Source organism: Leuciscus leuciscus (assembly GCF_965113295.1).
Source record: "Leuciscus leuciscus genome assembly, chromosome: 25".
Lineage (NCBI taxonomy): Eukaryota > Metazoa > Chordata > Actinopteri > Cypriniformes > Leuciscidae > Leuciscus > Leuciscus leuciscus.
Window position 1 is genome coordinate 15,328,595 of NC_138724.1, and position 26,559 is coordinate 15,355,153.

General features: G+C 36.5%; 1 protein-coding gene across 2 annotated transcripts; it reads left to right on the forward strand.

The window, feature by feature from the left end:
• The first annotated feature begins 128 nt into the window (after nucleotides 1–128).
• Nucleotides 129–26,530, forward strand: bnip2 (BCL2 interacting protein 2). 2 transcript variants are annotated; one of them, XM_082159848.1, is made up of 11 exons: nucleotides 129–933; nucleotides 8,578–8,673; nucleotides 12,041–12,114; nucleotides 12,238–12,423; nucleotides 18,919–19,101; nucleotides 19,538–19,640; nucleotides 22,044–22,175; nucleotides 23,119–23,205; nucleotides 23,315–23,413; nucleotides 23,688–23,723; nucleotides 25,518–26,530. In XM_082159848.1, the coding sequence occupies exons 1-11, from the start codon at nucleotides 587–589 to the stop codon at nucleotides 25,573–25,575; spliced, it is 1,401 nt and encodes a 466-aa protein (XP_082015974.1). In that variant the 5' UTR covers nucleotides 129–586; the 3' UTR covers nucleotides 25,576–26,530. The 2 variants fall into 2 exon arrangements, with proteins under 2 accessions (XP_082015974.1, XP_082015975.1); XM_082159849.1 differs by lacking the exon at nucleotides 23,688–23,723 and having other exon boundaries at nucleotides 130–933.
• Nucleotides 26,531–26,559: the final 29 nt, after the last annotated feature.

The window sequence follows — 26,559 nt, forward strand, 5'->3', positions numbered from 1 at the left end:
AAAAATAAATATGTTCATTTCTGAGCTCACTTGTGACTTTTATTGTAGAAACCGGGAGGCTTTTATTTTGAATGAGGCCCGGAAGTTTAGTATTATTGAGTCAGAATTCACCTTAATTTACCCGACACTTCCAAAAGGAGAATGACGGCCGGTTAAAGCAACAGATGAGATGGATCCACAGAGTTTGTCGAGTACTAAATCTGCCCTCTAGACCGTTATCGACCATTTTAAGTGTTATGTGCATGTGTTTTGATATGATCGACACGCAATCTCACCGTTATATCCGTTAAACTGACAGCCGTTGTGCTTTAGGAAGGAAGCAGGAGAGGAAAAGGGTCTGACTGCGCACTAAAAACACACACTCATCGGGAAGTTTACTTAAAAGGGCAAGATTGTTTTGCAACGTACTTGATAGCCACATAAACGCTCGCATTTTAAACATAATCTATTATATTTATTGATATTAATCAGAGATAACGTTATATTAGACTATGTAAAGTCCTGATTGGTTTATTATTAAGGTTTGTTTTTCTTGTGTTTTGCTGATCGATAATAATCGATCACATTCCCCCCGACGTGATCGATCATGGCCACAGATGCAATAGCGACTGAAGAAGTCTCAAACCAGACAGACTTGAGTGATATGAACGCTAACAAAAGTAACCCCGAATCAGACACACCCAACTGGACATCTGAGACGCAAGAAAACAGAAATATAAGTAGCCCAATATCATTATCATCACCATCGGTTTATTCTGGGGAAGAACTACCTGAGGACTCCATAACAGGGAATTCACTGGCGAATGGAAACAGTGGGATACGAGCGGGAGATCCACCGCAGGAAGCAGCAAGTCCAGACAATAGACAAAAACAAGGCGTGAGGACTTCAACTCCTGTGCACACACTCTCTTCACCAGCTGAACACAATGGAAGGTATTTTTAAAGTCCCCGTGAAATCATATTTGACAATCCTTCTTTTTTTAAATGAAATATAGCAGTGTTTATTATAAATGGTTTATCTGTGACATCATAATCTTTAAGCAAAATAACACCCCCTCCCTCTTGTAATGACATCTCTTCTCTGATGATGACGTGTTTACTGGCGTGAGGGCGGGACAGCCTGTCACTCACATGAGATCGACCAATAGCAAACCACAAACATCCAATCAATTCCCTATGAACAAAATCAAGTCCCGCCCTACTTTTTATTCTTGTTTGAGAAGTTACGGATACACATCACAATGGTGAAAGAAAAGACTATAACAAATTACTTTTCATGCCGAATTTAACATTCTCTGTGTCTCAAAATAAATGCTGTCTAGGTAGGCAGGACACTACGGCTGCGTCCGAAATCGCATTCTTCCCTACTAAATAGTAGGCGAAAAACAGTATGTGACGAGAGTAATATGTCTGAATTCACAGTTCTCTTAAAAGATAGGCAAAAAGTACCCGGATGACGTACTACTTCCGGCGAGATTCTGAAGTGCGCATACGATGGACACTACTATCCCATGAGGCAACGGGAGAGGATTTGTGAATGGCAGTGAACTGACACCGTAGGTCACGTGATAATGACAGCATGGCGAATGTAGTACGTTCAGATTACATTCATACTATATAGAACATACTTTTTTAGCTAATTTTACTAATTACTTTATTCAAAATAAGTAACTAATCTAGAGAGTATGCGATTTTGGACGCAGCCATTGTTTTAAGACTGTCACTGATACAGTCCTTGAATACGGTATACTTTGGTCTCCCATGACTAAAAAACTAATTCAGTGGTTTTGTTGAGAGAAGTAGTTTGATATAAATAAACTGTTATTTACCATGAAATGAACATGGAAGGAAAATTTGCTTGTTTATAAACACATCAAATGTCTGAATCTCCCCTTAAAATAAATGAGATTTGGCCCATCCTAGTTCAAAGTTTTTGCCCTTCGCAACTGTATCAATTAAATCATACTTCATAATTTTGAAATAATCTGTTATTCAGTTCATTATAGTATTTTTTAATTTTTTTATGAATAAAAATGTTGCATTTAGTTAGTGCACATTTTGAACTCCACCCTGTTACTGTATAATTTACTCTTATTACTCCCATTACTTTGGATACTATCTACAGGATTACAGGAGTAAGTTATCTCAAAAGTTTCTCAGTATTTGAATTTGCTGTTATTTATTTTAAGATCTAATAATCAGCTAACATTAGATCAGATAATTAAAGGTGTTTAAACAAAACACATTCACTTACACATATTTGAGAAGCTGAAAATCAGATAGTTCATGATATAGTTTGTGAATATTTTGAATAAAAAAGAAAAACGAAGTAAAAGCGGTAGATCTGTCATACAGCCAGGGTTCCCACGGGTCCTTGAAATCCTTGAAAGTTTGTGAATCTGAAAAAAAAATTCAAGGCCCTGGAAAGTTTTTGAAAGTAAACATACATAGATACAGGTCCTCGAAAGTGCTTATTTATTTTGTGCAACAAGTTTTCTGGAAAAAAATTCCATATTATTCCCTCCGATCCGCTAATGTGTTATTTCGCCAACACTTTGTGGCCTACAAATCTATGCATACTAGATTGCTTGATTTATGTTAGTGACGCGCATTTACGCGTTACGTTAAGTGTTTCCAGGGGGGTAATAGAGCTCTCGAATAGCGTACCACCCCCGGGGGCCGCCATTGGCTAACAAGCCATCACCTGCTGTTAGCATTCCATTGACTCCCATTCATTTTGGCTTCACTTTGACAGCGAATAACTTTACATCTGAGGCGTTTAAAGACTCCATTTGTCCATTATTTATTTCTAAAGAAACACGACAATGTATAAAAGGCTCCATTACCTTCTATCTTACGTTATGGCCCCGTAGAAGCAGTTTTTGTAAAAGTAGGCTAACGATTGCATCTAAACCACGCGACTCTGGAAATTACCGTAGAGATAGGAGGAGAAGCTCACAGACAGTCAAGGCATAAAGTCCGATAAAGTCAAAGGAGAAGCCCATAGAGAGTCCTAGCTCATGGACAGCTCCTACTCATGCTCTCCGTCTCTGCAAGATTCGGAAGGGAATGATTCAGATTTCTCTTGGCACAGCTACTAGAAGACTTACAACTGTCAGACAGGCTGCTCACGTCACATCCACGTCGTCAAGCTCAGTTTGAGTCTGCGCAGTACGCTCAGCCATCAGGAAGAGAGTGCTTCTATTGTGCTTCACTTTTCTCCGTTGAAAGCTATGGGGTCGCTGTGTCCAGTTTATATGCTGTCTATGAGTGTTTCCCGCGTGAGGTACTTTGTGTTGTACGTTGCCATGACATTCACGTGCACACGAAAATACTACGATGTAACCTCAACGTTTGTTGTTGGACACAATAACTGTGTCCCCACATTAAGTCCTTGAATTTGATGGTATTGGACCTGGAAAGTCCTTGAAAGGTCCTTGAATTTAAAGTTAACCAAGGTGTGGGAAACCCTGTACAGCACTATTGCGGCTGCGGTGTGTCACATGACACGACATGGAAATACTAAGGTGACACATTCTAAAATAACGGTCGCCTTAAAGTCAAGCTAAGCGCTCAGCTAGAATATTTTAAGCTTGTGTGCAAAAGTGTTGAAAAACATTTCAAAATAAGTAGGCTATTAGATGAAAAACGTACAAAAAAATAAAACATTTTGTCTTGCAACTAACTCAAATAAGTTGAAGTTGAAGTTAAAATTACTAAAACGGAAATACAAATCAATTAAAACTAAATGTAAAAATCAAATCAAATTCAAAATATAAATAAATGCGAAATGATTCTACAATAACACTTATTACTACAACACACATTTGCTCCCAAACCACACAAAACATTTTTAAGGCTTTTTCTCAGATTTACACATTTCAATTAATAGTAAAATTCCATCAAATTGAACTGAATAATTGTTTAGTTATTCAATTAAAATGCGTAAGGATTATTCAATCCAATTCGATGGAACTTTACAATTAATTGAAATGCGTAAATCTGAGGGGAAAAAAAGGTTGTGTAGCTACTCTCGGTTATTTACAAACCCGTTACCAATTCTGAACTAGTTTTTATTTTATTTTGTGTCATTTTCCCCCCATGATTATTGTTAGAACATTGCAGAATCCCAAAAATCTTTTTTTAACTATTTAGACCAAATTGTGGTAACAGGGTTTAAAACCCTAGGAAAAAAAATGATGATTAGCATTTTCTGAAGGTTAAAAAAAAGTTTTATTTTTGAGTTTCAGACTTTTATTTTGCACCCTGTTCGTGCCTTTTCTCTCTGTGCTGTTATTGTCACTTAAAGAGTGGTTACATGCAAAAGGTACGCCTGCAGGTTATTTACTCCTAACAGTCTAGGTGTGTTCAGTCTATTCAATCATGTTCTCTGGGCCAAGTGTGTACATAGTTTTCGTAATTAATTCTCTGTGTGCCACTAGTACTCTAATATGTGATTCTACTTGACAGGTTTGATTTAAAGTGATAGTTCAACCAGAAATGAAAATTTGCTGGTAATTTACTCACCCTCTGGTTATCCAAAATGTAGCTGTCTTTTCTTCTTCAGTAGAACAGTAACAAAGACTTTTAGCGGAAACTGGTCATTGGTGATTTGTATAATGCAAGTCAATGGCTGCCGCACTTTGAGAGTAAAAAAAAACACAGGTAAAGGCAAAACAAAATTAATACCCATTGCTTCTGAAGATACATTGAGGTCTTATGAAGCAAAACGATCGGTCTGTGCAAGAAACTGAACATTTCAACATTATTACCTGTAATAAAGACTGTTGTGAACACGCTATGGACAGTTTGCAAAGGCTGTGGATTACAGGTAATAATGTTGTAAAAAAAAATCTGTTTCTTGCACAGACTGATCGTTTCTCTTCATAAGATCTCAATGTATCTTTAGGAGCCACAGATATTAATTTTGTCTTGCCCTTGTCTGTTTTTTTTGTTTTTGTTTTTTGCTCTCAAAGTGACTGCAAGCCATTGACTTGCATTATATGAATCACCCAAGGACCACATTTTCAGCTAAAAGTCTGAAAATGTAAAATGAACAGCAAATTTTTATTTTTTGGGTGTTCAGTGATTAGAATATAAAGTAGGGATGTACCGAAATTAACATTTTGGCTGATACCGATAATTCTTTATATTTACCGATAACCGATATATTGGCCGATAAATCTAAATCCAAATCCAAATTTCTATATAATTTTGAGAGCCTGATTACAAAAAAGTCTCACCAATAAAATCCACGTCCCGATCACTCAATTATACTGTTCTCATTCTAATTTTATGTAGCCTATATGACACCCTTGCGCTGCACATGTTGCACTTAACCATATTTTCCTTTTTTGAAGTGATTCCAATCATATTTCAAGCAATTCAAAAACATCATGGCGAACAGTGCGCATCTGAAGTGTCTCAGCTGAAGGAAATAATCCATTATTTATTATATCGGCCAGATTTTCTTATCGGACCGATAACAACAACATTAGAAATGAACATGAGTGTATCGGCCGATACCGATATGGTGGCCGATATATCGTGCATCCCTAATATAAAGTTACAAAATATTAAACATAAACTAGTGCTAAGAACCAGAATCTGCTCTACCTAAATTTATGGTTAGGAGCTTCTACTGCCCTCATGTCATAAACAGAAAAGAAGATATTAAAAAAAAAAATCACAATGTAGTTTTCGTCCATGCAGTGAAAGTCAGTGGAGTCCAGAGTTGTTTTGGACCCCTTTGAAAAACATATTTTTGTGTGTTCCTATTTATGTCGTACTAGTTTTAGCAAAGTGACGTGAGAAAGCATGCGGCGTTGTGTCCCATTACGACAGTGTGAACTGTTGCAGATCTCTTCTAGGAAGGGTGGCATAAAGAGCAGCAGACATTCCCCCTGGAGGAGTATGACGGACACCACATGGATGGCATGGCAATTAGCTCCCGTCCACAGTTAACCAGTGTCCACGTCTCCCCCTCACATCTGAGCGCCAGCTTCTCTTTCAAATGACTAAACAGCTGGTGGATGAATGACTCCTTTCCTTTGCTAATTCATTAAAATCGGAAGACATAACAGCCTGGACTCACAAAACACACACACACACGCGCACACACACACACACACATATATACATTGTGTTTTCATGTTTTATAGGGTCTTTCCATAGATATAATGATTTTATACTGTAAAAACTATATATTCTATCCTCTGAACCTAAACCTACCTATCACAGAAAACTTAATACATTTTTTATTATTTTTTTAAACATCACTTGGGATGATTTATAAGCTGTTTTCTTCAGCGGGACCAAAACATTTTCCCACAAGGATTTTGGATATTGCCATCTTTGTGGGGACATTTTGTCTGCATAATTTAGGGTTTGCCAGGACCACACACACACAAACACACACAAATAGCAGGGCAAAGTTGATGGAAAGAGATATCTTAGGTTTTTATATACATGGAACTTATATTTGATTGAACATGACTCAGGACGTTTGACTATGTTCACAGTATACTTGTAAACTGCTGTTTTTGCAGTATGTAGTGTGAATTTTTTTCTGAATGCATGGAATATCTTGTTCATTTATACGTATGCATTCGCCAAAATATGCAGTATGCAAAGAGTGCACTATATAGAATACTAGATCCCACAATGCAATGCACTCAATCTTGTCTCCGTTTCCTGACAAATGAACTGGAAGCAACACAAGCAGAAATTTTGAATGTCTTAACCTTACCTCTTCATTGTTTAATCTGACTATTATACATTTAAAAAAAAAAATAAATTATGGTAGCACTTTATAATAAAGTTCTCTGAGTTAAAATTTTATTTTATGTTAGCTATTGTGTTAACTAATAAACAACATTTAAATGTTAAAAATTCATGCATTTTTAATATTTAAAGTAAAATTATAAACAAACATGATTCTTTTTTTATTATCAAACCTAGATTTATAAATGCTTTAAAAATGTAGTTCATCATATTCAGTTTTCTAAATGAAAATAAACAAAAATCTAAAAACTTAAAACAAATGTTGTCTTGACAACTGAAATAAAATAAGTTGAAGCTAAATAGAAATAGTTCAAAAACTAATAAAAGTGACAAAAGCACATAAACAAATGCCATAATAGTATATGAATAATACTAAAATAACACCGCTTCAAACAAACATTCGCCCCCAAACTACCACCTGTTATTTGCAACCCCGTTACCAATTCTGCCATAGTTTTTATATTATATATATTTTTGTTACTTTTTTCTGTTTAATTTGGATGCTTATTTAACGCCCAAATAAAGTTTTTAAACTACAGTAGTCAACATTTGAAGTGGATCAAAACCTTTCATCAAAGTTATACATGAAGTTTGAACAATACCCGTTCTTGTCTTAGGACAACTTTGATGAACTTTTTTGATCCACTTCAAATGTTGACTACTGTATTTAGACACATGTATGGTAACAGGGTTGAAACCCCAATAGAAATGAACGTTACTATAATGCTATATTGGCCTACTACTGTTTGAAATTGCATACTGCATACTGGTTTGCATTTTTTTGCACGCTAAGCAGTACACTGTTCCAGTCCAGTGTTTAGTATTATTTTAATTTCAATTGAAGTTTGTCTTTTTGTAGTGTTTTAAAAAAAAAAAAAAAAAAAAAATTTTTTATTTTTTTTTAGATTAAGTTAAAATGTTGCCTTGGCATCTTGCTGAAATAAAATACATTTTTGCATATTTTATTTTATTTCAGTTAACATTTTATTTTATTTCAAGTAACAAATGTTTTTTTTTATGCTTTATTTTATTTCAAGTAACAAAAATGTTTTTTTATGGTTTTATTTTAAGTTTCAGCCTGAACACATCTCATGAGAATGAATTTGTTTTTCTCTGGTTTTTGCTCTTCTGTTACAGTCTAAATCCTAAATGTATTCAAACATTGGATCTAGTGTTTGTTAATTCGATATCATAAAATCAACCCTTGAGGAGCGTCCTGTCCTACCAATGATCTCGCTGTGAAATGACTTTAGTTCTAGTAAATAGAGTATCTGAACCTGCTCTGTTTCCAAGAAATTAGAGCGGGTTTGTTCTTTACATCAACACATTGAACTTTGAACACTATCCAAGAATTTCAGGCTTTTTCAAAGTCACCACCCAAATCTTTCCCCAAAGAAGGTGAAACTCTTTCGCCTACTTCCATTTGTAAAAGAGCTTATCTCGTAACAGAATTTGTTGTGTGTGAAGTCCTCAATAGTTTACATACCTTTGGATTTGAGATTAACGCACCAAAGAAGCCCATATGGATTTGTTTTATGCCGTAAGCTGCGATACACTGCGTCTTAATGTGCAGTGGTCTTATTAGGCCTTTTCAACCATTCCTCAGTAACTACAGCAGTTTGAGCTCTGTGATGAATGACTATCAGCCAATATCGGATTTTGACTTCTGGACTCTTTCAACTCGAATGTATTGGTTTTTTTAGTGAGTGAATAACAGAATATGAATTACAGTTGTTTTAAAGTCAAAACAGTTGGCTAATGGATTTTTTAATTTTTTATTATCATTGCCTTCAGTTTTGAGCACCAGGAGTCAGTGGCGACCACAGAAGCTCGGCTGAGAATGGAAGGTGTGGAGCTAAAGGAGGAGTGGCAAGATGAGGATTTCCCCAGGTATGCAGTTATGTGTGTGTATGGTATGTTTTTTTATGATGCAGGCTATATATTGCAAGGGACATTAACATTCAAAAGTTTAGGGTCAGTAAAAGTTTTGAAAGAAATTATTACTTTTATTCAGCAAGGACACATTCAATTGATCAAAAGTGACAGTATAAAGACTAAAGACTTTCACATTGATACAAAAGTCTACTTTTTTTAAATCAAAGAATCCTGAAAACCCGTAAATTAGTTTCCACAAAAATATTAAGCAGCACAACTGTTTTCAACATTGATAATAATATTAAGAAATGTTTTTTGAGCACAAAATCAGCATATTGGAATGATTTCTTAAGGATCATGTGACACCGAAGAATTCTGCTTTGCCATCACAGGAATAAATTACATTTTAAAATGTATTCAAATAGTTATGAAAATAAGTTTACTGTATTTTTTTTTTATCAAATAAATGCAGTCTTGAGTTTTTTTTTTTAAGCATAGAAAAATCTTGTGGTAATTAGTCTTGCTTGTGCTGGAAATTCGACCCAAAAAATATTATAATGCATAACAACCAGACTATTATTATTATTATTATATAATGTAGTATAATATATTCATCATATGTGACCCTGGACCACAAAACCAGTCACATGGGTAACATTTTTTGAAATTGAGAGTTATACATGGCCGAGATACAACTATTTCAACTATAATACTCATATATTATTAACAAAATTAAAATTATTGCAGATTATACAATTTAGAAATGAAAGATACTTCATCTAAATTGATTTCCTTTTTTTATTTGAACTGCACTCTAAATAAATGTATTTTTTTATGATGTTTAATTCATAGCTGGGAAAAAAGATAATTTGTTTTATTTGGATGCAAACTACAATATTAAGATTATTCATAACAAATGAATAAGTCTGGCATTACAGCAAAAATAAAGACTCAAAACAGTTATACCTTATGAATCTAATAGGATGAGCCATATTCAAAGTAGTTGTAAAATAGCTAACTTATACACATATGTAATGTGACAAATTGAAACAAGCCATTATTTTCTGCTTAAAGGCCCCCTGAAATCAAAATGTAAGTTTTTTTTTTTTAGCTCTTAGTGTGAACATTGTTAGCCTTAAGGCCCGTACACACCGGGACGAATATCGGCGCGCGTTATTCGCCAGCGTTTTTCAACGCGTTTTTTGTGTTCACACCCAAGCGTTTTCCGCTGACGATGAGCTGAGTGAACATGCAAATTCATTCCCTGACATTAGATGGCGCTTAATGTAAAACAGAAATACAATACCACTCCATAACAGTCTATACTCTGCAATACCACTCCATAACAGTCTATACTCTGCAATACCACTCCATAACAGTTCTCTTTTAACAAGATTTTTGTAGTCGCTGTCGCGTTTGTCATATAGTTCTGTATTCCGACACCAACGAGACCAGCAGCTCTACATTCGTCTTGCCTTGCATCTTCCTCGTCATTTCTTCCCGGCAGTGTCCGTCTATGGGCAGTGTAGACGCTACTTGGCGTATATCTTCTTCGCTGTTACGTATGTGTGCTCGGCTAGACCGTTTTGTGTTTGAGCGCCCCCAAGTTGTGTTTTACTGTAACTTCAGAAGCTCCAGACACGTGAGCAAAAGCGGCAATCTCATTGGTCGGATAGTTTTTGACGCGGCGCGTCAAACCAAAAAAACGAACCCGAGGCGTTTAAAAAAAAATTACGCTTTTACGCGTGGCGTTTTTCGCGTCGGTGTGCACACTCACATTGGCGCCCTTTGTTTAGTCATGAGGCGTTAAACGTCGGCGAATATCGCGCGCGAAATTCGTCCCGGTGTGTACGGACCTTTAAGGTTATGAATAAGCTGGTGTGTTACAAAACAATGACAAAATTCGCATTTAGGAGATAAAAGCATTCAAAACGTACAGTCTTCGTAGGAAGACTGCGAGTGCTTAGGCTGCCATTTGGGACAGGGCCTGTGTGTTGGAGATGTGTGATCGGTTTCTCAAACGCTCGAGTTTTATCCCGTTTTCCATTCTTTGGTTAAGAATGAAATGGCTAGAATTTATTCACGCCTCTACTATTGAATCTAACGTATCATCAGCGCTCTGATTCGCTTCCATGATGCTGTCAAGTACGACTTGCAGTCTGTGAGGTAAACTAAACGCTATTGGCTATTTGAAAAGGCGGAGGAGCCATTCAATATGTCCTGTTTCAGTGGAAATAACGTCAATGCATCATACAAAGCTGCGCGTTCCAAGGCACTTCAGTGGACCTTTAATGTTTGTTAGGTTTTTTGTTTTGTTTTGTTTTTTGTAGTGTAATAATATAGTAATAATAATTTATGTTATAATACAATTTTAACCGGTGTATAGTCTTGTTAAAGGATAAAAAAAACTAGGGCTGGGATAAACTAGGCTATTATTTTTTAAACGATTAATCTAGCGATTATTTTTTCGATGCATCGATTAATCTAACGATTCATTTTTCCAGTCCGATTCGATTTCGATTCGATTCAATTATCGATTATCTCCCCAATCACCATTAATTGACTAATAGCAATTTATACATGTTAATTTACATATCTGAATGAAAAAAAACATGAATTCCTTAACATTGCAATATATGTTTATTGCTCTTAAAATTCCAAAATAAAAGACTATACAAGTGCATAGTAATGCATTCTTAGTCAGAGGTAGCATTCAATAAAACCAATTTTAAGCCTTGAAAACACATAGCTTACTGAAACAAGCTTACTCAACACATAGGGCCTAGCTTACTGAGAAAAAGTTCTTCTTTCAGATGAAAATAACAACAACTTGATGTCTAGCATTCAAAAAAAAAAAAAAAATTTACTACTATGATTTTTCTCAATCTGGGGATGAAATGAGTTTATTAGGCTGCGGTCACTTTACGACCTGACGCTCATCTCCCAACTTTTTACATTAATTTAAGTCTTTTGAACTCATTTAGGACTGTGCTTATGTGCTTTTTTTATTTATTTTTTATTCAAGCTCGAAGGAGAACTCAATGCGGCGCTGGCGCTCTGTCTGAGAAGCAGCTTTCTGTACGTGTGTCGAATGTTTGTGTTCACGTAGAGCCGCTTCTGAGACAGCGCATCTTGTATGAGTTGTCTTTTGCGTATTATAGCGCTTCAAAGGTCTAAAATCATTTGAATGAATGACAGCTTGATCATATAATGTAACGTTCATTGCGTTAAATATTTTTAACATATTGAACAGAAAATAATTAATTGTCAATTTGGACAGCACTAATATATACACAGTCATACTACCAAAGCCTAGAGTAACATCTAAATTATATTACAATAAATTTGTGTGTTTTTTTATTTTTTTTATTTGGGTTTCCAGGCCGCTCCCAGAGGAGGAAGATATTCAGCTGGATGATGAGCTTTTCACTGGGTCTTCTGGTGAAGGAGCACCTGGTAAGCTGTAATGATATATTCCCAATATATGTAATATGTAAAGACAATTAAAGACAATTATTCATTTGTTACTATAGTCAGGAAACATTGTGATAGCTTTTGTTCTTTTGACTTAAATTGCAGCTCCACAGTCTTACGGACTAAACAGTGCAAAGAAATCTAAAAAGAAACTTTTGGCTCCGGACATCAGCCTAAACCTAGACCACAGTGAAGGCTCAGTCCTGTCTGATGAGCTGGATGAGAGTACAGAACTGGACCTGGATGATATAGACACTCCTTCAGACAACAGCAACGAGTTTGAGTGGGAAGGTATGATGGTGGTTAAACCTGTAAATGTTAACAGTTTAACATAAGGGGTCATGAACTGAGAATTCAAATTTTCCTTGATCTTATGACAGTTAAGAGTTTGTTATACTCGACACAGGATCATCATACCATTACCTTCCAAAGGATCCTAATGCTAGGATTTTATTTATTTTTTTAAACAATGTGAATGTCTCAGCAGTGCATTATTTGTTTGTATTCGGTACATTTCACCGTGAATTATTAGGTAAATTTCGGCGCAGGCTTTGCAAACAGACTTTTATGATATGGATCGGCCAGCAATGCCACAAACATGTAAGTAATCATGTTAAATTCTAATGGCTGATCTGTGATCAGTGATTTCTGATGTATAATTATTCAAGTTCAGACAGATTATCTCTCAAAATCGTTCAATACTGTTTATGCATCAGTAAATCAAGCCCGTGACTAAACGATCAACTTCACGTTGTTTCTCTTAGTTGGATGAAAATAGTCTTATTTAAACTGTGATTAAACGACATACAGAAAGCGATCAAAGAACAATCCCTTTCTAATCGCCCAAGCTGTCAATCACACAGCGTGAGTTTATCTGGACACTTACGTTATGTAATCAATGATGCTGTTACACTGCACAACCAAGCTCTTACTGTATTTACATCGTATTTGCATTGTTATTTGGTGGAGCATTCGTGAGAGTGGAGAAATTGTGTTGCAATGATGAGATCTCTTCATTCACGCGATCAGCTGTCTGTCATCTGCTCAATGCTCATCACTGCAACCTTTCATGTGATGGGAATACATCTAACTTTTCACGATTCGTTAATCTCGATAGCTGTAATAGTAAAAACGTAGTAAAAGATTTGAGAGAGTTCCACTTGAAATACTAGCTGTTTCATATGCAAAGATGTCAGCCAATCACAGCAGTGGGCGTTTGCACTGAAGTCTCACATAGACACGCCCCTTCAAACAGACAATCAAATCACAGGGCTAAAATCAGGCTTGGAAAAATGCCTTTTGTTTCTAAATGTAAAAATCATACTAACATTATGAAATAATAAAAGAATCCAGTTCATGACCCCTTTAACATAATCCCTAACAGCGACTAATCTAATTAATTAGTCATTTTGCAGCCATTCAAGCTCATGTCTTTCTGATCCTGTAGAAATGTTCCTTACTAACAGTACAGAGATCTTTTCATGGACCAGCTTTTGTGCAATAACTCTTAGTTAAACAGTGTTATGTGTTCTTGTTTTGTTTTTCTGTCCCGCTGCTCTCTTCTCTCTTTCCTGGAAGGATTGTTTCTTCCCATTCGTTTGCGACAGGCCACAGGCCTGCGGTTTGTGGTAAGGTTACCTGACTGGATGTTTACTCCCCGATCAAGTCCTACAGCATTGATTTATTTTTCTTTATGAGATATCACCCTTTGAATGACACTGCAAATCAGAGGTTATCCATTGTTTTTTTGTTTGACAATTTTGATGGTTGGATTTTGATTTGTGCATGGTTTTTCCCTCCAATCTCATCAAATCTGATTTAGTTAATCAGCCTCATTTTGGTGTCCTGATCATTTTTGTTAAATCACTGCAGATTTCCCTCCTGAAAAAAGAAGTACTTTTAGCATACTTATTTCGAAAATAAAGTTTTTAAAGAATATACTTTAGTGCAAACTGAATGTAAAGTTTTTAGACACTTAATTGCATGTTATTTACAATTGAATTAAAATGTATTCTAGTTTAAATTTGTATTAAATGCAATTTTTGACACTTAGATAAAATGTGAACACACTACAGTTAAAATTATAATCAGGTTCTTTACACATGTGTGTTGAAATGAAGAAAATTTAAAATCCAAAATGGGAAAAAAATGATTATTGCAACATCATGATTTCAAATGTACTTTAAAGTAAAACTTTTAATTTGAAATTATTATAGTGTACTTAAAGGGCACCTATTATGCCCTTTTTTACAAGATGTAATATTGGTCTTGGGTGTCCCCAGGATGCATTTGTGAAGTTTCAGCACAAAATACCCCACAGTTAATTTATTATAACCATTTGAAAATGTCATTTTTGGGGCCTGTTTTAAAAAGAGCTGTTTTGGAGTGTACCACCTTAAATGTTAATGAGCTGCATATCCCCGCCCTGCTGCTGGACCCAGATGATGAAGAGACACGAATGAGAATGGACTAAACGTCTCGGAATGGTTATTTGATACATTTATGTACTTACAAAGTTTTAATCGCGTCCCCTTTGCAATTGTGGATGTGCAACACACACACACACACACACACACACACACACACACGAACTGTGATAACGTTCGCGCAATTTTTTGAAACTACACACACACACACACACAAATACTGTGATAACGTTTGCTAAGTACAAACGATTTATTTATTTTTTTCTTAAGGGGAGGGAGATAGACGTTTATATACTGTCTATGGAGATAGAGCAGACCTTAATTTATTTACATTTGTAATTGCTGCAAAAATGATAGCCTATGTGACATAAAACTGTCTGACGTTGTTTGTTGAGACATCTATGACGACGACAATAAATAGCTTTAGACGCATTTGTTGTTGAACTGGCTGACATCGATTGAAATGACTATTTGCTCAAAAATCATAAAATACACTTACTTCTGGAGGTGACGTTGAATCGCGAACTGTAGGCAATGATCCACACTTGATTAACTTTGACCCTCGTTCACTAAACAGTCAGTCAGAAAATGAAGGAAGTTTAAGTGGCGCCGTTTCTTCATAAATAAAATTCATCCGCTGCGTTTTCTGTGGCTCTGATGTCAGTGAAGACTACTATGTCCATTCTTAAATTCCACAACAGAACACCTAAGTTACGCTTCTTATGAGACATTACACACCGGCTGTCGTTGAAACAATGGAGGATGCAGATCACAGAGGGCGGGGTCTATGCCAAAACCAGACTGTCAATCAAACCGCGTCGGTGGGGCTTAGCGCATTTCTACGTCACAGTGAGGGAAATCTAGAACAGGGCGTTCTTAGACAGTGCTTGTGATTTATTGAGATAGTAAAAAAAACTACTGGGTGGATTTTTATCATTCTAGGGTGGTTTTGCTCACACACTGCCAACACACATTTATGTTCAAACACCATGTAAAAGTGAATTTTGCATAATAGGTGCCCTTTAAGTGTTTAAAGAAACTGTTATATATATATATATATATATATATATATATATATATATATATATATATATATATATATATATATATATATATATATATATATATATATATGTACTGCAAAGGATTCATGGATTCATTTATGGACACAGTCAGGTCCATAAATATTGGGACATCAACACAATTCTAATCTTTTTGGCTCTATACACCACCACAATGGATTTGAAATGAAACAAACAAGATGTGCTTTAACTGCAGACTTTCAGCTTTAATTTGAGGGTATTTACATCCAAATCAGGTGAACGGTGTAGGAATTACAACAGTTTGTATATGTGCCTCCCGCTTTTTAAGGGACCAAAAGTAATGGGACAAATTAACAATCATAAATCAAACTTTCACTTTTTAATACTTGGTTGCAAATCCTTTGCAGTCAATTACAGCCTGAAGTCTGGAACGCATAGACATCACCAGACGCTGGGTTTCATCCCTGGTGATGCTCTGCCAGGCCTCTACTGCAACTGTCTTCAGTTCCTGCTTGTTCTTGGGGCATTTTCCCTTCAGTTTTGTCTTCAGCAAGTGAAATGCATGCTCAATCGGATTCAGGTCAGGTGATTGACTTGGCCATTGCATAACATTCCACTTCTTTCCCTTAAAAAACTCTTTGGTTGCTTTCGCAGTATCCTTCTGGCCTTCCTGTTTTTGAGGCTCTCCAATGGTTTACATCTTGTGGTGAACCCTCTGTATTCACTCTGGTGAAGTCTTCTCTTGATTGTTGACTTTGACACACATACACCTACCTCCTGGAGAGTGTTCTTGATCTGGCCAACTGTTGTGAAGGGTGTTTTCTTCACCAGGGAAAGAATTCTTCGGTCATTCACCACAGTTGTTTTCCGTGGACTTCCGGTCTTCCGGGTCTTTTGGTGTTGCTGAGCTCACCGGTGCATTCTTTCTTTTTAAGAATGTTCCAAACAGTTGATTTGGCCACACCTAATGTTTTTGCTATCTCTGTTGGGTTTGTTTTGTTTTTTCAGCCTAATGATGGCTTGCTTCACTGATGGTGATGACAGCTCTTTGGATCTCATATTGAGAGTTGACAGCAACAGATTCCAAATGCAAATAGCACACTGGAAATAAACTCTGGACCTTTTATCTGCTCCTTGTAAATGGGATAATGAGGGAATAACACACACCTGGCCATGGAACAGCTGAGCAGCCAATTGTCCCATTACTTTTGGTCCCTTAAAAAGTGGGAGGCACATATTTGGATGTAAATACCCTCAAATTAAAGCTGAAAGTCTGCAGTTAACGCACATCTTGTTCGTTTCATTTCAAATCCATTGTGGTGGTGTATAGAGCCAAAAAGATTAGAATTGTGTCGATGTCCCAATGTTTTTGGACCTGACTGTGTGTATATATATATATATATATATATATATATATATATATATATATATATATATATATATATATGTATGTGTATATATATGTATGTGTATATATATATATATATGTATATATATATGTGTATATATATGTGTGTGTGTATATATATATATATATATATATATATATATATATATATATATATATATATATATATATATATAATGTGTATATGTATACTGATACTTACTTAGGCCCATCGCTCCTCCTGGAGCATAGGCCATCGATAACAATTCTCCAGCGGGCACGGTCTTGGGCTGTCTTTTCTATTTGAGTCCAGGTGATACCACTCTTCTTCAGCTCTGTCCCAGTGTCTCGCCTCCAGCTGTTCTTGGGCAAGTCCCCTTTTTCGTCTTCCTTGAGAGTTCCAAGTGAGGGACTGGCGTATCACATTACTCGTTGTTTTACGTAATGTGTGTCCAATCCAGCCCCACTTTCTCCTCCCTATCTGCTGGGTGATGGCTTCTTGATTGGCTCTTTGCCAGAGCTCCTCATTGTTGGTACGGTCAGGCCACCAGATCTTGAATATGCGCCTTAGGCATTGGTGAAAGTCTGTATCTTCTGCAGTGTGCGCTTGGTCATTATCCATGTCTCTGACCCATATAGGAGAACAGACTTCACGTTGGAGTTGAAAATCCTAATTTTGGTTGTTTCACCTATCTCTTTGGAGGCCCAGATGTTTTTGAGCATGATGAACACCGCCCTTGCTTTGCCCACCCTGGCGACCACATCACATCACTGCCACCCTGTTTCTGTCATGCTTGAATAAAATATGTGTATTCCCTTGAATCTACCATCTTGGGACATTTTCATGGAGCGTCTTGAAATGTATTCTGGATTATTCCTCTTTGAAGAAAGATATATTATGTGACGATGCTACCTGACCCCGGATTTCCACCAACTGCGGAACGGCTGTGGATCCGCTCTGGAACGGCGGCGGAGTCAATAGGTTTCCATTAAAGTCTATTTTTGCCGGATGCCGGAGAGCTCCGCAACAATTCAGCACAGGGCAGATTGTGCGGGACCGGAAGTCGAGCACAGAAACAAAATAAAATATTCAGTTAATTATCAAAATAAAATACACCATGCTCACTGCGGATCATATTTCCCTGCACTACACCTTAAAACGTCATAATGGGCGGAGACAGGCCTGAAGGGCTACTCCTCTGGATGGAAACAAACTGTTGCTGGTTTTGTGGTTCTGTTTATAGAAACTACATCCTGTTATATCGCGCGATCATACGTGAATTTGCGAGATCTCGTGGGTCCTCGTGACTTCAGCTGTCAGTCATGTTGCCGTTCCGCAACAAATCCGGACCTGGTGGGTATTGAAGGACGGCGGAGCACGGAGCCGACATGCAGCCGTTCCGCAGTTGGTGGAAATCCGGGGTGAGATTTTTGGCCAACGTTTGTACTACAGACTTGCTGCGATTTAAGAATATCAGAGACATGAACACGCATAAAAGAGTTTATTTGATCATAGTTATGTTTATTGTTTAATACTCATTCATTTGCCTGTGGTTTCTGGCACACAGAAGTGTTTTTAACCTTGTTTTGTGCTCCTAGGAAGTTTAAATGGAAGCTTGTTTCCACTTAATAAAAACAAAAAAATTACTTCTTTTCTTAGAATTGTGAGATTTTAACTCACAATCGCGAGTTATGAAGTCTGAATTGCGAGGTATAAAAAAAGTCAAAATTGAGAGATAAAAAGAGGGTACATTTTTCTTTTTTTTCTTTTCTTTTTTTCTTTATTTCTTCTTTAATTTGAACTGCAAGTCGGCATCATTTCCAATCACATATATGCGCACATACAGTTACAGAACTGAACCCTGACGCACAAGAAAACGGCGCACATACAAGTATTAAATAGATAACACCCCATTATTTCCCTTGTCAGATGATCTTCCAAAACCCAAAAACACAGACCTGCTGCGTAAAGGAGTGGAGTCGGTGCAGGAGTACACCAACACAGAGGAACGGGAGGAGGGACGTCGCTGGAGAGTTTTCCGCTTTGGAGAGCAGGAGCACAAAGTGGACATGAAGGCCATTGAGCCCTACAAGAGGGTTATCAGCCATGGAGGTCAGTGACCACACATTTCAATGCCAGTGTGTCCTGTGCATTATTCATACAAGCATGTTGTTGTTTTTTGCACCATTCAGAAAGTGAATTCCATGTAATTCAAAACGGTCATTATGAGATAATGAATACATTCCGAGCATTCTCATGGCAGTTAGCTGCATTCTCACTTTTCTTGATTATCTTTTCAGCCAGAAGAGAGCCTGTTACCGTCTGTCACTCCTCTTTTTCCACTTCCTCCTTTTTGCAAACCACCAGCTGTTGCTTTCATTCTAAATGCCTCTTTTGCATGCTGTTATTTATTGAACAATTACAGACTCTACATTGTGCTGTTGAATTAGATAGATTGGATTAGTCAAGTTTAATAGCTGTGAAAGTGCGAACTAGTGTTCAAACGTTTGCCAGTGGCCACTTTCAAACATGTTCCCCTTTTTCACAGGTTACTATGGCGATGGATTGAATGCCATCATCGTGTTTGCTGTTTGCTTTATGCCTGAGAGCAATCAACCAAACTACAGATACATCATGGACAATCTTTTCAAGTAAGTTCTAGATGTTGTTTCTAGTGGTTCCACATGCCTTATTCTTGTCAAGAACCCTTCAAAATAGTAAGAGAAAACTGACATTTAAAGCGTCCAATTACAGTCAAATAGTTCTCCAGTAGTCTCTTCAACATAATGATGAAATTAAGGCAAAAATGTATTGCCATTAATTTCGATTTGTGTATGTATTTCAAGGACTGTGAAACTTGGGCGAATTGAGCCACTATTTTTTCCTCGGAAATGCAACCTAGTCACTTTGTAAACCAAATGTATTCCCCTTTGGACTGATAAGAACCTGTTTTTTTTTATCAATTTTTAACATTTTTATCAATGTTATCTACTACAATCAATGTTATTTCCAGAGAAACTGTATTTTCCAAAGAAAATATCGCAATTCTTGGGTTACGGTTACAGCATACATACTTTTTGCAACTAAATACAGCCTTTTCCTTTTGCAGTATTGTATTTTTTCCCCAACAATATGCATCATGATTTTTTCTCCATAGTACAAACTTGTGCCACCTGAGGCTCTTTTTTTGTTTTGGAGACCAATGATTTAAGCCTTTCTTTTGAACTACTTAAAGGGATAGTTCACTTTGAAATAAAATGTTGGTATATTTTAGCTTACCTCAAGGGCATCCAAGATGTAGGTGTCTTTGTTTCCGCAGTAGTTTCAATTTTGATATTTTTAGGTCAAACCGTTCTTTTCTGTCAGTCCAAGTGATCTGCTTGCACAGACTAAGCCAGAACGCGCGTACACGTCACACACCAGGAAGCGCCCGCGCCCTCAGATCACTTGGACGTGGTTGTGTACAAGAGGTAAAAACTATATAAATACTGTTCGTTTTCTCACACAAACCGCTCGTTTCGTGTCTTAGGCCATCAATGTGTACTTACGATGGGGAATTGTTTAATTTGGACTTCTCTGTGCATGCTCTTTGAGGTGGTGACCATAGATCTAAATTATATGACTGACAGACAAGAACGGTTTGAATATCAAAATTGAAACTACTGCGGAAAAAAAGACACCTACATCTCGGATGCCCTTGAGGTAAGCTAAAACATACCAGAATTTTATTTCAAAGTGAACTATCCCTTTAACATGTCTGGACGTATTTGAAGGTGCAGTCACATTTACCATTGTTTGGTGAATTTCCACGACAGCAATCCAGTCATTTCAATAGGATTCCACGCAGTTGAGAAGTTGGTGTGAGGGTGAAATGTTTACCCACGCAAATTTAGAACATTTTCAAGTGGGTTATGTGGATTTGGCTTGTTGACCAACAGAAAGTTGCTTTGTTTAAAAGTGACTTTCAAACCATTGATTAATACCAGTGTTGGGAAAGTTCACTTTCTACATGAACTAGTTCAAAGTTCAGTTCACAAATTTTAAAATAAACTAGTTCAGTTCATAGTTCATACTCAAAATTTTGAACTAAGTTCACAGTTCCAAAAATGAACTAGTTCATAGTTCTCTTTTTCCATGTTGCTGTGAGATATTATTTTTCAAAATGATTGCCACAGCCCATATAGAACCACAGATTTTATCAGTTTTAACACTGAAGCTATGCGTCAGATTTTTCCCATCCTCACCGACCTTATAACTCGTTTAACCGATCATACGACGCCTCCTTGCTGCTTTTTGTTTTGATTTGTAACGTAAGTGATGAGTCATTCATGAACGATTCATTCATTGCGTCTGTCACGTGACAAATGAACGAAAGACTCGGAAGGTAAAGTAATTATTTATGTTCCCTGTAAACGATTTTTGACTGCATTATGATGATTTCTTCATTCAGATTATGATCAAGATTGCGTAGGTGGATGTGTTCTGGGAATTTGCCAGTTAATAGTATAACATTTAAAGCCCCTTAAATGAACGAAATGACTCAAAAAAAGATTTGTTCATTTTGATGAACGAGATTGAACAAGAGAGTCAGTGGACACTGGTGGCTGGTGTTGCCAGATTGGGTGTTTTTTCCGCCTCATATTAAGGCCGGTTTACGCTGTGTTTTAGCCGGGTTTTCGCCTGGAAGGCTCTATAGAAATCTGGCACCCTATTGAACGAAGTTAAACTGAGAGAGCGTGCCGTTCACAGACACCAGAATGAACGAGTTCACAGTAACGTTCATCAGGCAGTAATACAGTACGTTCAGTTCACGTTCGCCCAAAATATGAACGAGTTCATGAACTATCGTTCAATGAACGCGTTCAGGCACAACATTGATTAATACAATAGACAATGTACATTTTTTGTCCTTAAAAATTTGCCGAATTTTCGCTAATGTGACTGCACCTTTAGTCTCGTGAATAACTGTTTCTTAGACACACTGAAAGTGTTGTAGACAAGTCCTCACCAGATGCCTCAAACTGCCTGAAACTAACGTTTTGTGTATCATTCAGGTATGTCATAGGAACTCTAGAACTGCTTGTAGCTGAGAACTATATGATTGTATACCTGAACGGAGCCACCTCGCGCCGAAAGATGCCCAGTGTGGGCTGGCTCAGGAAGTGCTATCAGCAAATAGATCGAAGGTGAGAGGCTCTTTGACAGTAACTAACAGACTTTAATTTCATTTGAGTAATTTAAAGGGATAGTTCACCCAAAAATGAACTTTCTACCTTTATCCTCACTCTCATTTTGTTTCAAACATGGATCACCCTTTAAACCTGTTCAGCTGTCAGTAATGTGTAAAAACATTTTAATAATAATGATCATATGAATAATATTAAAATATTATGTTAAGAACAGCATTTTATTTCAATAGAATCTTTTGTAACATTATAAATGTCTTTACTGTAACTTTTGATCAATTTAATTAATCCTTGATTAATAAAAGGATTGATTTATTTTATGTCCCCCCAAAAATAAAATAAAAATTCTTAATGACACCAAACTTTTGAACGGTAGTGTTTAATGTTACGAAAGCTTTCTATTTCAGATAAATGCTGAAGAATCCTGAAATAAAAATGTAAATAACTGTTTTCAACATTGATAATAATGAGAAATGTTTCTTGAGCATCAAATCATCATATGATTATGATTTCTGAAGAATGTAAAGTAATGCAACGTAAGAAGTAATGATGCTGAAAATTTTCTTTGATCACAGGAATAAATTACACTTTACTATATATTCACATAGAAATTTGTAAATATTCTGAATTAAACAAACATTTTAATAATATTTCACAATATTACTGTTTGTTGTTGTATTTTTAATCAAATAAATGCAGCCTTGGTGAGCAGTAGAAACTTCATTTAAAAACATTAAAAATCGTACTGTTCCAAAACTTTTGACTGGGTGTGTGTGTGTGTGTGTGTGTGTGTGTGTGTGTGTGTGTGTGTGTGTGTGTGTGTGTGTGTGTGTGTGTGTGTGTGTGTATGTGTGAACATTTTCTCAAACTTTTAATATATACAGTCTCTGAACCCTGAAAAAAAATAAAAATCTATGTTTCGCACAACATTGTTCTGTTAAAGGTTAAGGAAGAATTTGAAGTCTTTGATAATCGTGCACCCGTCCTGGTTTATTCGCACCCTCTTGGCCCTCACGAAACCTTTTATAAGGTCAGTCCTTTTTTAGTTATCTTCAGATATGTTTGAATATGAATTGATGTTCTGCAATGACCTGATATCTTAACGCTGCCTCATTCAATGCAAAATGTTCCAATTACAGCTCAAAATTTAGCCAGAAAATCAAGTATGTGTTCAGCCTGACAGAACTGGCTGAGCTTGTTCCGATGGAGTATGTTTCCATACCAGACTGTATTAAAGAGTAAGTATCCCTCTAGTATGCTCCTTCTGCCTGTTAGAGCACTACTTCCTGTTTTTTTTTATTGGAAAAATCTGTTTCTACTGTACATGCATTTCACTGGACAATGCTAAATACCTAAATTACCTTCCGTACTGTTTTGTTCTCTCAGCAGTATTCCAGCTTTGTAATTATTGTATTGAAAGTCTGATCTGCTGCTAAGTACTAGCTGCTGTTGGCTGTGGTATCTTCAGAAACTCTCTATGCCCTAACCCCTTCTCCCTGCCTTTCTTCTAAGGTTTGACGAAGAAAAAAATAGGAAAAAACTTAAAAGGTATCTGTATTTTCATTCCAGAGATCTCTGCCAGATCTCTGTAGACTTCATCTGAATTGCACGAAACTAACAATTAAGCGTTTGGCTTTATTAAGTGTCCACCTATACTTGTTCATTGGCCCGAAAGTTGCTTTTTGAGTTTCTTTTCATCCTTGATTGTCATCAAGATGCTAAATTTCTTCTGTGTGCCATCTAACTATAATTATTTTGATTATAATGCAGCTGTTTTGCACTTTTTAATTTGACATTGAGCACAATTTGTCACATTTCCTAAGCAAAAAGTTTTGACTTGCATGATACAATCCAGTGAGGCAAGCAATATTTCCTGTAGTTTTTGTCTTATCGCTGTTACAGTTTCAGATTCCTTGCTGTGTTCACCATAAACATTTTTTTTTAAAAAACATCTGAGGCAGTTCATTTCTTTATAAGGTTATTGATTTATTAGAAGGTTTTTTTTGTTTTTTTGGGGTAGACTCATTTAGTTGTATACTAAAAACTACTTTTTTTAAGCATATACTATACACTCACCGGCCACTTTATTGGGTACACCTGTTCAGCTGCTTGCCAACACTGATATCTAATCAGCCAATCACATGGCGGCAACTCAAAGCATTATGGCGTATAGACATGGTCACGACGATCTGCGGACGTTCAAACTGAGCATCAGAATGAGGAAGAAAGATGATATACGTGACTTTAAACGTGGTTGAACTGGTTTGTGCCGGACGGGCTGGTTTGAGTATTTCGGAAACTGGTGAATTACTGGAATTTTCACACACAACCATATCTAGGGTTTACAGAGATTGGTCTGAAAAGAGAAAATGGCAGTTCACCTTGTTGAATCTATGTTATGAAGAATTAAGGCAGATCTGAATGCAAATGGGGTTCAATCCAGAACTAGCAAGGTGTACCTTATAAAGTGGCCATATATAAAAAAAAAAAAAAATAATAATAAAGTGGGGTGTGGGGGGGTGGACAACACAACAAATCTTGTTTAGATGGAACATCTGAGTCAATCACCAAATCTGAGTCATCCAATTACTGTTATTAATTCCATTCAGGTCTTTGGCCAAATGCACTAACTTGCTTATGTTTGCAATGAACGTCTCACAGATTTAGATTCTGACGTTCTGTCCTCTCAGTTTCCGCCACTGTTAGTATGGTATGTATGACCATGCCAGTAAATCATATTTTATGGTGAAGGATTTGAACAGTTAAATCACGGGTGGTTTACTTTTTTTTTTTCAAATGCATGCCTGGCTGATGGACATTCTCACTGCTCACTGCATGTCCCACTGTACACGTCGCAGGAAGCAATGTGTAAAACTCAGAGTAGGGACAATACAGAGAGTTAAGAGTCAGAGTACACTTACAGACATTGTTTTCCATATCATATCGTGCTAAAAACCATCAGAACTTTTTAGCAGCCTTATGGCAACACCTTGAAAACCACCCACACCAGTTTAACATGTGTACAAGCTTCATAAATGTTTGTTTTTTTTTGTTTTTTTTTTGCCAGTTTGTACAATGAACAGTGCAGAATCAACTGACTCAAGTTGCACATGAATTGATTTTAAATGCTTGTTTTGCTTGTATAACAAAAGTTGTCTTGGTGATCAAACTAAACCTTTGAGTGTAAAGTCATGAGGCCATCTTTTTGTTCTCTCTGTATTGAATTATGTGGAGGAAAAAATCAAAAGCTGTTCTTTTCTAATCAAATTGAAGTGTTGCTATAGTTTTTATTCTTATCCCTTATACTGTTATCATTTTTCTTTTTCTTCTTTTTCTTTGTAGGATTGACAAGGACATGGATGGAAAAGTGGAGATAGCAACTGCTGCAGTGCCAGAGTGAGTTAGAAGAAGAGTTGAAGAAGCTGGAAGAATAAGAGAATGTATTGGGTTTCTTTTAACTGGAGAACGCAAGATCTTGATGTCAGAAAAGTGCCTTTTAAAGGAATATTTCAACCCAAAATGAAAATGGTCCTTATTTACTCAGCCTCATGGCATTTCAAACCCACATGACTTTTTTTCCCCTGTGGTACACAAAAGTAGACATTTAGCAGAATGTCAAAGCTGATCTTTGAGATAGCCATGGTCCCCATTCACTTTCATTGAATGGAATAGATCAGCTTGTACATTCTGCTAAATATCTCCTTTTGTCTTCCACACAAGAGTCATATTTAGATATTACAGAGGTTTGGAACAACATGAGGGTGAGTAAATTATGTTAGATTTATTTTTATTTTTGAGTGATCTATCCCTTTAAAGCTTTGACTGCCTGTTGCTTTGTTACCTTTTTTCTCCCTGTTGCATTTGTGTGCCAAACACCTGTAAGATGATATCTGGTTTCTGTGCGTTAAACATTTTAGTAACCTTTTATGTATCATTTCAATAAGTAGATACTGTCAACATGTTCTAGTTCCTATATCTTGCCCTTAGTTAAGGCACTCTGTTTTTGAACTAGTCGATGCATGTTCTTCATTACATTTAAATGTCTATATTTATATCAAAAGGCGATAAAGGAGAAAGATTAATATATTTTTATGACTGAAATGGGTTTTTTAGGGCCACAATCTGGCAATGTTTGTCATCTGCTCACTGAACATCTCATAGTTATACCACATATTGTTTACTGCTTTGTCTTGTTTGATTTGAGAACGTGGAGAAATGTGGAAAGGAGACAGTAAGGAAACAATCAAAAATGAATTGAACCAGTACAATTTTTCCAATTCACCTTTATTAATGGTTTCAGAGGGTGGGTTTCTTGTATGTTATGTTTTTGCAAGTAAACTTCCACATAAAAATCACATTGTCATCGTGAATATTATACAAAATT